Raw genomic sequence first — 12,516 nt, 5'->3', positions numbered from 1 at the left:
GACTGACAAAGAAATGGAGGTGGCTGTGTCTTGACATACTGAAACACGGAGTCAGCCCTGAAGAAGATTTGCAGCCCAGATGTGACCCTGAGGCCGTAGAGGAACCCGGGCCTGGGACGGCGGTCTCAGCATGGCTGATGAGCTCAGAGCAGAAAGGGACCAATGTTCCCTGCCTTACCCCGCTTTCCAAACTGTTGCCTACCCAAAGGAGGTTTGCCTACCCAAACCCCGACTGAGGTTCAGGTTTTCTTTAGTGTTATTTTGTAAATATGCCTGCCTGGCAGAACTGGGGCTCGAAGTCAGAAATGAAGCTACTGCAGGGGCGCCTGGATGGCTCAGACGGTTAAGTTAAGCATCTGACTCTTGACTTCACCTCAGGTCATCATCTCAGGATCCTGGGATCGAGCCCTGTGCCAGGCTCAGTGCTCAGCAGTGAGTCTGCTGGAAGATTCTCTCTCTCCCACTCCTTCTGCCCCTCCCTCCACTCATGCTCTCTCACAAATAAATAAAACTTAAAAAAAAACCCCAAACTTTATTTTCTGTTGCAGAAAATAAAGTTCTATTCCTTGCTCACCTGAATTTGGGATGAATCACATTTGCTCTGTAAGAGCCACAGGAGAGGATGTTCAAATGGAGATGGGCCCTAGCCTGAAGGGAGCCAAGGCTTCACACCTCATTGGCTGCTCTCCCAGCTGCTTCCTGTTGATTGGGAGCCCCTAACGTCCTCTTTCTGCCAGGCTAGGTGTCAGGGGTCCCCAGAAAGAGCTTCCCCTCCATCCTGGTCCCATCCAAGCCTTCCTGCACCTTCCTTTCCTGCTTACTATGGGATGTAGGTTGTCATGGCATTGGAGGAAGCCAGAGAGAAAGAGGATCATATCCTCCCATGGAGCCAGTAGGCAATATACATTTTTCTTCAAAGAATGAATGCATGCGAGAGAATGGCCTTTTCTGCAGCGGAGCTAGGGAGACTGCTGTTTGTTTTCCTTATCGGACACTGGGACCCCAGGGAAGCCTTAGAAGGTGGGGGAAGAATAAAGGAGGACGTGCACATAAAGAGAACATAAGGTTAGAGCAGGGCGTTTGTGATTGCTTTTGAATTCTTTCTGTTGTCTATAAGCCTGAAGTGTGATGAGAGATTGCTGGTCTTGGGACAGACTGGCCTTGACTATCTGGTCGAACTTTCTTTCATGGGTTCTCTTGGGTCTCCCCGGCTCCCTTAAAGCTTCATGAATGAATTCCAGAACACAAGCCTTCTAAGAAAGCCCATGTAACTTTTTAGCCCATGTGAAAGTTGCAAAAGATAAATCACAGATTCTTGCATTGAACAGACCTGAATTAAGCTGCTTGATTATGAATTCGATCTGGCGGACCATTTCAGCATTGCCTTCCTTGATGAAGCAGCGAAGGATGTCCTCCATTCCCTATGGGCATTGGAGAGAGTAAGAGTTAATATTCCAGGTTTTTTTTTTTTTTTTTTTTTAATGGGGTGAAAGTAGTTTCCAATGGAATAGTTTCACCTAATCAGAACCAAACCAAACCAAAAACCTTTATTTGGGGGAGGGGGAAGGAATAGACACAATAAAAATTCCTCTGCTCAGTATTAACATTCTTTTTGTTCTTTTTACAATTCACAGTGGAATTATTTTCCTCTTGGTTGACTATCCAACCTAATTATAAAACATTTGGCCAACAGAAAAGCCTATTGTACAGAGAATTGAGGGTTGTCAGGAGGGGGTGGGTAGAGGGAAGGGTGAAATAGGTGAAGGGGATTAAGAGGTACGGACTTCCAGTTAGAGAATAAGGAAATAGTCATGAAGATTAGGAAAAAAAAAGTACAATATAATCAATAATGCTATAATGACGTTGTATGGTGACAGATGGTAGCTGTCCTTATCTTGATGAGCGCTGGGTAACATATAGATTTGTTGAATCACTATATTGTATACCTAAAACAAATATTACACTGTATGTCAACTACACTCTGATAATAAGTGGAAAAAAAAAAACACCTGTAAAATTTTACTGTGTAAATAAGTATTCCCTTTAGTTTGGGCACTATGTTGTTTTGGGAGGTGGTTCCTTTCTTATGACTTCTTTATACTCTTCCTTCTGGATTTTAGGGACAAAATCAAGAGTAAAACTATATGTGTAGAGAAGTTGATGAATAAGCAGAATCTTTTTAAACAGCTCTCGTTCTTTTTCTATCAAAATAATTACAAGGTCACCATAATGTACATTATTTACTTTATTATAAAATGCTTAAGTCAGAATTTTCAATGTTGACTAAGAGAATTGCACAGAAGTGTAGAGGTAAGTCACTGACTGGAGCACAGGTGTCTGGCCCCCTCCTTCCTCTTTCCTTGAGGGATGCGAAGGAGGTTTTGTGGCTGGAGCTGGTGTGGCTTCTTGCCACTACAAGGGGAACGTGTATCTCATAATGACCCCAAAACACAGGAAGCAGAGAGAAATGGGTCTACTAACACAGGAACTCTGATCAAGCTCTGCCTGAAGCTGATGCCTGGACTTCTTGGGGATGAGCACTATTTCCCTCCTTTAATGTAGGCCTGTTTGGAATCAATAGCTCTAACTGAATCAAAGAAGGGCCAAGCGCAGTTTTGAACCCAGAGAATTCCCATTGTCTAGAGCACAGCATTACCTTCTAGAAAGTTAAGGTTAAGATAGAAGGTATCCGAGCTCCCTCATGAACTAACTGTGTGACCTTGGTCAAATTGCTTAGTTTTGCTCAGTCCTCAACTATAGTTCTCAACTATAAATTAAGGGCGGCAACTCCAGTTAATGTGACATTTTTAAAAGATAAAGAATGTAGGGGTGCCTGGGTGGCTCAGTGGGTTAAGCCTCTGCCTTCAGCTGAGGTCACGATCTCAGGGTCCTGGGATTGAGCCCCGCCCGCATCAGGCTCTTTGCTCAGCGGGGAGCCTGCTTCTCCCTCTCCCTCTGCCTGCCTCTCTGCCTACTTGTGATCTCTCTCTGTCAAATAAATAAATAAAATCTTTTTTTTAAAAAAAAGAATGTAAATTGGGCATCAGTTATACAGGTGCATGTTTGTCTAATGCACTGACCTCTGTATAGAAGGCCTGTGCATTTCACTGTTCATGAGTTATACCTAAAAAAAGAGCCTCTAGTCCAGCGGCTGGCACACAATAGATGTTCAATAAATGGTTAAGATTGTGCTTGCTGTGTTTGGAAGGGTTTTGTGGCTCGGAAGAGAGATCTGGTAGCTGAAGCCAAGGGAATAAACAAGGTTGCAAGAGACAAAGAGGGAGAGGCTTAGGACAGCATCGTCTTTGAGAACAGTAACACTGAACTGGTGGGCAGAGATAGGTAAGCGCACAGAGGTTTGTACCACGCAAAGGAGTGGTCTGGAAGGGTCGAACAACTCTGGATAGACGTTGGATTGAGGAAGAGGGTGCCAAGAGGGCAGCAGTCTGCTCTAGCCCAGGGCAGAATGTTTGGCTGTGGTCTAAACCCCACAGAAGAGCTTCATGGCCAACAACTGCTCCAGCCCTGGATGCCAGAGGCTCTGGGGTAGGCACAAGGGCAGCCCTACTGATCTAAACTGCTCTCTCACCCCAGATCTTGGCAGTCTCTTCAAGTTCAAATGGGGCTCAGTGCACCCATTTACCGTTTTCTCCACTTTGGGGGGTATTATTTTGAGACCACCATAATAGCATTTGGTACTGATATAATTTTTAGGTATTCTTGGTCACTTTCCACCAGCACACAAATGTTTTACACAGTTGCAAAAACAGAGTTCTTGTAACGTCATATTCTCCTCTTGTCTCCTCTTCTGGGACTCCAGTTACGTAAGTGTGAGACCTCTGGGTATCATCTCCCAGGTCTCTGAGGCACTGTCCCTTTCCTTCACATTTTTTCTCTGTGGTCTGGTCTTTTCTCTGTGGTCTAAGGGTCACACTCTCACATCCTACAACCCTGAGTCTCCCCTCCCCAGGCGGTCCCTGTCTGTTTACTGCCGTCGCTTCCTGCCTTCTCTGTCTCTCACCCCAGATGTCCTTCCTCCAATGCTGCCTTCCGTGCTGCTTGATCCATATCACCTCTGTTCCTTCTTTTTCTTCAGCCTACATGTCTTCTTCCTTGTTTCTGACTTGGTTGACAATTCCTGTCACTGGAATGACCACAATGTAGAATTTATTCAAGTTTATTTTCCCCGTTCTGTATTGAGATAGCAGATTTTATTTTATTTTATTTTTTAAAGCAATAGGCAATGAAGTACCATTGTTTACTGTGACCACAAAGAATTGTTCTTATTTAAGTTTTTCTCTCTGGCATAACTGCTGATGTGATTTTAGATGACTAATTAGGAGATTTAGCAATTCTTCTGAGTAAGCGAAATCAAGTGAGGGAACATGTTTCATTGGTATCCAACTGAATTTGGCCTGTGTTTTGACTGTGGAAATACATTTAATCTCTTCAGCATAGCATTTAACCTGTTAACCTGGTTTCACTTTACCAGGAAAAGGACAAAACTCCAGTGCTTTTGCTGATTAGATCTAGAAACACTTGTCATCACCAAAGATGCTAACCGCCTGAAGCTTGTTTTATGCTTCCAATATAAACACTAATGTAAACACATTAAACACTGAATTCACTATTTGCCAACCAACGTAGATGTTCTATCATCTTTAGTTGGGTTTCTGTCCCCTTCAGCAGCTGTCAGAGCGCCTACAGGTTAAGTGTCTGGCCAGCACCGGTTCTCACTGCTGCCCCAGGCCCTCCAGGAATCCCGGGGATGCATTTCAGTGGGGATTTACTCCATTTCACCATTTTCCTGCTAGGCTTCTCCTACTATAAAATCGATAGGCTTTCCCAAAGCCCCAAATTAAAATGAACCATTAAAAATGTCTGTAACTTTCCAAATAAGCCTGTTGGGAACTTTTTAACACTGTAGTTTTTTTGTTGTTGTTGCCAGAGAGAGAGAGAGCGAGTGAATGAGCAAGAGCAAGGGCAGGGGCAGAGGGAGACACAGACTCTTACTCAAGCTCCACACCCAGGGCAGGGAGCCCTACATGGGCTCACGAGCGAGATCATGACCGGAGCTGATCAAAAGTCAGACACGCAACCGACTGAGCCATCCCAGCGCCCTCTAACACTGTAGTTCTTTCTTTTTTTAAGACCTTTTTTTTTTTTTTTTTTTTTTTTAAATTTGAGAGAGAGTGAGAGAGAGCATGAGAAGGGGGAGAGTCAGGGGAGTAGAGAGACCGATGTAGGGCTCAATCCTGGGACTCTGGGATCATGACCTGAGCAGAAGGCAGACGCTTAACTGACTGAGCCACCAAGGTGCCCCTCTAACACTGGAGTTCTTTCGATTTAGGAGTTAGGAATCCTTTAAGAATCTGAAAAAAGCTACAGATTCTCTCCCCCAGAAAACTGCAAATGTGTATCTAGCGTACAGTTTCGAGGAGTTCACAAAGCTGTGCGAGCCATGCAGCCCAAGGGGCCCGGAGCCAGGTCTAGGAGCTCCCTGTTCTAACGGCTTCCGAACAGCACCACTCACTGAAGCTTACAAACTGCTCAAGCCCTTATTCTTACCATTGCTCTTGCTTCCTCACGAATGGATGGAATAGAAAGTATGCTGTACAGAGCTCCGTTCACATATGGCTGTATCTTTAAGGGGAGAAAAAACAGTCATTTGCAAGTTCTCAAATTCTGTACAACTCCGTGATCAAACACCCCACTCAAGTATCATTTGGCTAATGAGGAGAGTGAGCCTTCCCATCTTCCTGAGCTCCAGGATGCATGTTTCCAAATGACCAGTATCTCCATTTGCATTTCCCAGTGACAGCTACAACTAAGAGTTCAAAGTCAGGTTCATTACTGGCTCTCAAAGCTCACTCTTGTTATTTCACCACTTAACTAACATCATGCTGATCACTCAGGCTTCTACCACTGCTAAAGTCATTATCGATTGCTCTTGCCTTTGCTTTCCAGTGTTCAGTCTCCAAGCTGCCTCTGATAGGAACCCTTCTTTCCCACACACAGTGCCACTGTCCTTGCTCAGACATCGTCCATGACCTAGGGGACACTGAATCTCCAAAAGGGCTTCTCTCTTTGATGTTCACACTGTAGTCCAACAATCATATCATTGCCAAAATTCTACAACATGGGCCAAATCATCCCTCTTCCTACACCTCAGAAACTTCCCTAGAGCCTACCTGGAAAGTCCTAACTTCTTAGTGCAGCACACAGGCCCCTTCAAGATCTGGCCTCAATATCATGTCCCCCTGCCCTTCCCTTCCTGCCACCATAAGGTTTACACTGTACAGACTGATCTGACCCTACTTACAGGGCTCTCCACCACACCATACACCCTGCTCTGCCTCCTGTATATCCCTCTGCTGTCATACTGGATTCAGTCTATGTTTGCATTTATACTTATGTCTCCCCATGTTTTCCTCACATAGGTAACCCCGACATCAAGCCGTACAGGACACAGAACATGGCAGGTGCTGGATAAATGAGAGCTCCCCTTTGAGTAGATTTTGTGTGACACTCTCCACATTAATGGAGGAGGGTCCATTCCCATCATTCTTTTCCAGCACTGAACTTTATTATCCCTTAATTTTTGCCAATCTAATAGGTAGAGAGAAAAAAGGCATCTTATGCTTGTTCTTACTTTTATTTTCCTATTAGCAAAATTAAACATCTTGCCTTTGTCTATAGGTCATCAAGATTTACTGTTCTGTGAACAGCCCATGTGTGTACTCTATCCTTTTCTTACGTCTTTTACTTATCAATTTATAGGAGCTCTTCATATATAATGGATATTAAACTTTTATCCTATGTGCAAATATCTCCTCAGGCTATATTATTTGTCCATTGACTCTTACTATGGCCTCTATTTCCATATAAAAATAATTTAATGTTCACTGAGTCAAATATGTGCATCTTTTTCTTTATGGCTCCTGGCTTTCGTCTTTCATGATCATGACTCCCTCACACAGGACACATGTATGTAGCATTTATTTGTGAAGTGAACAAATTTCTAGGCTCTAACATATATACAGGTAGATTTTCCAACTCATCTTCAAAGCAGACATATTTGTAACAATTATGACAAGATTTAAATCCTCCAGTCTATTCTGTCCTCAGAGGTAACATACTGGATCCAACACTTAAAACCAACATTACTATTAGAGACTAAATATATTTCCTATGTATAGGCTCCAATTGCTTTAGTTGAATAAAATGGGAAACAGAGTCTAGAAGTAGTTAAGAGTTCTTGGTTTAAAAAACATAAAAAGCATGGCACACACCATAACAACCACCAACCCTTCACTTGCTGAAGCCACCCGGGTCACCGAGCTGGTGGGCCTGGGGGATGGAAGGTATGAGAGAGATGGACAGAAGGGGAGCTGTCTGCAGCTAAGTGCCTCGCTCTGACCCAGTGGCCCTCAGTCCCGTCCCGCTAAGACATTGCTGCACCTGATCTGGCTAAAGAGGTCAGGTTTCCTTTGAGACTTTGGCTTCACATGCAAAGTGATGCCACGGTTTCTGTACAGGCATCTGGAGAGAGCTGGTGACAGCATACTCACACCATTTCGAAGATCCTGTTAATTAGTTTATCAAGACCTCTACTTTATTTTAAAAGGGCTTGTGGCCCACAGGCTGGACAACAGAAAATCCCACCATGCTGGGAAGGACATGGGGGAGAGCAGAAGCCGGTACAGTCATTGTGCGGGAGAGTGGCAGGACCCCCAACCCAACACTGACACTCGGGGCAAGCCAGCGGTGACGCGCATGTCTGCACCCCAGGGGCCCTTGGGGGTCCAGCATGGTGATGTCACTGAGGACCCCTATGGCAGCTGAGGGAGGGAGGCAGCTGGACAAGCCTAGGGGACTTGAGGGGAGGGCCGTGAACAGGGGCTGTTTCTGCAGCGGCAAGATTAAGGAATGAGATGTATACAAGGCAACACAGGAAATTTCTAAAAACACAGTGAAAAGGTAAGAAAAGAATGAGATCTAGAGCGCAATACTATTGACACAATGACACATGCAACACACAACAGTAACTAAATTTGCAGGCCATGTGCCACCGCAGGGACTGTCGATGTGGGGGAAGAATGAAGCAGGGCAGGCGACAAGAAGGAGAATAAGGCCTGGGAGGGAGCTGGCACAGACCAGTGACAGCAGGGCAATAGGAAATGGGGGTCAGGAATCAACCTCCAGCTTCCCAGTTCCAGAACCTGGAGGAGGGGGTGCACTGACTAGCAGGGCCAGCCTCCCCCAAGCCCGGGGCTGGCAGCGCTGGCCCAGTACCTCGTGGTTCTCATGGCCAAGCAGATCCGAGAGAACTTTCAGCACCAGGCCCGCCACTTTGGCACACATGTTCTTCCCTTTAGAAGAAACAATGAAACAAAACGTGACACGTCTAAACGCAGAAGCACAGTTTCAGGTCAGGCAGACTTGAATTCAAACCTTGGCTCCTCTGCTTATGAACTGTGTGACCCTGGCTTAGTCATTTGGTCAATGTGGGCCCCGTTTCTTCCTCCTGGGACTTCTCAGGGAAGGAAGGAACTCAGTGTAGGCCGTGCATTCCCACCGCTCAGTCAATGGTGGCTCCGAGAGCCCAGAGCTATTCAGGATGGTCAGTGGAAGCCTGGGCTATCACAGAGCAGTGCCCGGCTGCCCAGGTGCACAGACCACCATCGCAAACACCACACAGGTATTCTAGCCAATTCAAACATCATAACCACCACTGCAAATAAATCATAAATTGATGATACTAAGAAAAGCTGGTTAGAACCTGGTAAATGTTAAGATACGTACCTATGCTGTTCTCTAAGAAAACGTTGCAATCACATTTACTCAGTCAACAACACATGAATGGTTTGGATTACAAAGCAGCCAAAGGAAAAGAAGCTTCTCACAAATACTCCTGAGCTATTCAACCACATAAGTTGCTTCTCCCCAAACTGGGGCTGCCCAGACCAAGGTGAGCCACAGGCTGGACTTGGCACCTCTTCTAAAGAAGCTTCCTCCATCTCAGGTAACCAATCATGTACACGGGACAGAACCTCTAGAAAAGCTGCGATCACTCCCTTTATTGAGCAAACGACTAGATGCGCATGGGGGAGTGAAGTGGGAGAGCTGGCTGTGGTGAGGAGCGCGGAGAACGGGCTGACATCCTCGCTCTGCCACCAGCTTAGCCCTGTAGAATCTTGGAAAAATATTTCTCTGTCCTTGGATACAATGGATCGTAATCCTTAACTTCCCACCTTTGAATAAGACAATGAAGATGAAGAAAAATGTAAACTAACTTAATTTCCTCTTCATCCAGGCACTGCATACAGAGAAATGTTCTTTTCCAAGGCCAGAATGGTATCTGGCTTCAGGGATTCAACAGCTGTATAACTAGTTGGAAATGTTTTACGCTCTACTTCTGCTTCAGTTTTCTGTTAGGGAGACTAAAGACACACCGCATCAGGCTGGGTAGTCCTCCAGGTTCGAGGGGCAGGCTCTCTGGCCTCCCCTCCCCTCCCCCACACCAAAGCCAGAGGGCCCGGGGACAGGGGATTGTGAGACCTGCACTCCTGAGGCAGAGGTTCATGAGCAAGGCCACCGAGTACTCCAGTGTGTAGTCCGACAGGCAATCGGGGTCCTTCAGAATATCAATCAGCCAGAAGATGAGGCCGTCTCGAATCATCGCTGTCTGCAGTGGGCGCCTAGGATGTAAAAGCCTACAGGTCAGCTAAAGCCGGCAAGCAGCTTTCCCTGTAAGAGCATACGGTGATGTGCATGGCAATTGGAAAAGACAAACTGATGGGGCGCCGGGGGGGGCTCAGTCTGCTGAGCGTCAACTCTGGGTTTTGGCTCATGTCATGGTCTCAGGGTACTCGGATCAAGCCTCGGCTAGGCTCTGCGCTCAGCAGGGAGTCTGCTTGAGATTCTCTCTCCCCCTCCTCCTCCCCCACCCATAAATAAATATATCTTAAGGGAAAAAAAGAGACAAGACAAACTGTGCAGAAGATACCGACTCTAAAGAATATTTTGTTGTTAGACCCACACAACTGAAACAACAAATTCTTTACCTTCTGCAGGTATTCCTAAGGATTTAGAGAGCAGCTAGGTAGTCTGGAGCTCTTCTACTCTGAAAATTTCTTTTTCAATATTTAAAATTAGCAGAGTAGTATTTCAAATATTTAGTAAATATTTACTGATAGCTTTTGGTCCACTTTACCCAGGAGACAGTCATAGAAAAAGTTCACTGACAAACAGATTTTTGGTAAACTCGAGTCCTGCTTGGGACTTTGAGCTGTGTAAAAACAAAGAAAAGCCCAAACCATCTCAATCCCATCTTGATTCAGGTCTTTGTGAAGTAAGGGTAGTTTAAGGACATGGGCAAAACAATTTATACAGAATTATTTTCCGCCCAAAGTCCGTATGAAATCTAACATCTCATCCAAATGTGTTTGAGGAATGTCTTCCTACCAGCCTTCAGAACTGATGAGATTGGGGCGCCTGGGTGGCTCTGCTGTTTCAGCATCTGACTCTTTATTTCAGTTCAGGTTATGATCACAGGGTAGTGAGATCAAGCTCCGAATCCAGCTGTGCACTGGGCATGGAGCCTGCCTAAGATTCTCTCCCTCTCCTCCTGCCCCTCCCCCCAAAACTGATGAGATGAAGCATGATGGTATCACCATGAGAAGTCTTGTGAATTTTTTGACAGTCAAAACACCATGGAAGGGGACACCTGGGTGGCTCAGTGTGTTAAAGCCTCTGCCTTAGGCTCGGGTCATGATCTCAGGGTCCTAGGATCGAGCCCCACATTGTGCTCTCTGTTCAGCGGTGAGCCTGCTTCCCCCTCTCTCTCTGCCTGCCTCTCTGCCTACTTGTGATCTCTCTCTTTCTGTCAAATAAATAAATAAAATCTTTAAAAAAACAAAACAAAAAAACACCATGGAGGAACCTCCACCGAACATCTTCTAATGAACAGGTTATGGTAAAACTCCCATCCAGGACAGTATCTGTGCTATACTTTTGGGTTTTTTTTTTTCCCCAAGATTTTATTTATTTATTGGACAGAGAGAGAGAGATCACAAATAGGCAAAGAGGCAGGCAGAGAGAGAGAGGGGGGAAGCAGGCTCCCCGTTGAGCAGAAAGCCCAATGTGGGGCTCAATTCCAAGACCCTGAGATCATGGCCTGAGCTGAAGGCAGAGGCTTAACCCACTGAGCCACCCAGGCGCCCCATTCTATTTACTTTTTTTGACATGAATTTTTTTTTTTTTTAAGATTTTTATTTATTTATTTGACAGAGAGACACACAGTGAGAAAGGAAACACAAGCAGAGAGAGTGGGAGAGGGAGAAGCAAGCCTCTTGCAGAGCAGGGAGCCTGATGTGGGGCTTGATCCTGGGATCAAGACCTGAGCTGAAGGCAGATGCTTAACGACTGAGCCACCCAGGTGCCCCTAAGATTTTATTTTTTTAAGTAATCTCCACATTCAATATGGGACCATAACTCACAGCCTGAGATCAGGAGTTCCCATGTCCTACCCACCAAGCCAGCCAGGCTGCCCTTTGTGCTATTCTTAAACATCACACTCACCTCATGAGTGAAATTTGTTGGAATACAAGGAAGGCTACACTCTCTTGGCAATCCTAAATACTTCCTACATTCATTGTACAGACTCTAGAGCATCGCAAAAACATTAAGCATATTTCTAGAACAGAATAGCTTATTACTTTTTGAAGCACAAGAAAAAACTGGCGATAAATATCTATATTACCAGGAGGAAGTATTATATCTTATCTCTGTTACTATAGTTACTAAATTTCAAAAAAATTTTCCAAGCCACGCTCAACATCAAGCTAAATTATCTTTATAAACAAACAAAAACCAAGTGCTCATATGATCTAAAGAAATAAGAACTCTGGAGTTTACTACAGTTCCTTTCAATTCACACATAGTTCGAACAAGAACTTTTCATCAGCAGGGACCTGACAAGTAGTAGGAACTGAATACCTACTGCTTTCTCTCACTAAATGTGCACACTTAGAATAAGTCATTTTGCAGGCTTTAGGTTACTAGCGAGAGTCAATCACATGTCAATCACATCTGACAGGAAGAGAGTATGTACGGAAGAGGACGGTCAGAAAAAAGCTGAGAACTCAAGGTACTAGAATTCTTACTAAGGCAAAGAGAAAGTGAGGTATTCCTGAGGGAGGCCACATGCTGGAAGAATTCCATACAACTCAGCAACTCCACTCCTAGGCACTCACTGACTCGGGAAGGGAAAGGATGCGTCCACACAAAGACTTGTAGGCAAATGTTTGGAACATGATTATGCATGATAGCCAGAGTAGACCCAATCCAGCTGTCCGTCAGCTGATGAACAGATAAACCAAATGTGGTCTCTCCATGTAACGGTGTGTTCTTTAGCGTCACAAAGGAACAAAGTATTGACATAGGCTACCACACAGACAGACCTCAAGGACACCATGCTGAGTGAAAGAAGCCAGCCACAAGAGAACACACATT

At 45.1% G+C, this 12,516-nt stretch overlaps 1 protein-coding gene across 7 annotated transcripts in view; it reads right to left on the bottom strand.

The window, feature by feature from the left end:
- ARMC9 (armadillo repeat containing 9) overlaps positions 1-12,516 on the bottom strand; it is a 156,270-nt gene that overhangs the window by 76,671 nt on the left and 67,083 nt on the right. For all 7 annotated transcript variants that reach the window (XM_032355144.1, XM_032355146.1, XM_032355145.1 and 4 more), the window contains exons 15-18: positions 9,562-9,701; positions 8,296-8,372; positions 5,569-5,643; positions 1,331-1,421 (exon numbers count right to left, since the gene is read on the bottom strand). In XM_032355144.1, coding sequence (XP_032211035.1) covers positions 1,331-1,421; positions 5,569-5,643; positions 8,296-8,372; positions 9,562-9,701 — 383 coding nt within the window. The remainder of the gene's footprint in view (positions 1-1,330; positions 1,422-5,568; positions 5,644-8,295; positions 8,373-9,561; positions 9,702-12,516) is intronic.

The sequence above is a fragment of the Mustela erminea genome, chromosome 8 (genome assembly GCF_009829155.1).
Source record: "Mustela erminea isolate mMusErm1 chromosome 8, mMusErm1.Pri, whole genome shotgun sequence".
In the NCBI taxonomy this organism is placed as follows: Eukaryota; Metazoa; Chordata; class Mammalia; order Carnivora; family Mustelidae; genus Mustela; species Mustela erminea.
The sequence above is the reverse complement of the archived record's forward strand: the minus strand, read 5'-3'. Positions and strand labels throughout refer to the sequence as shown.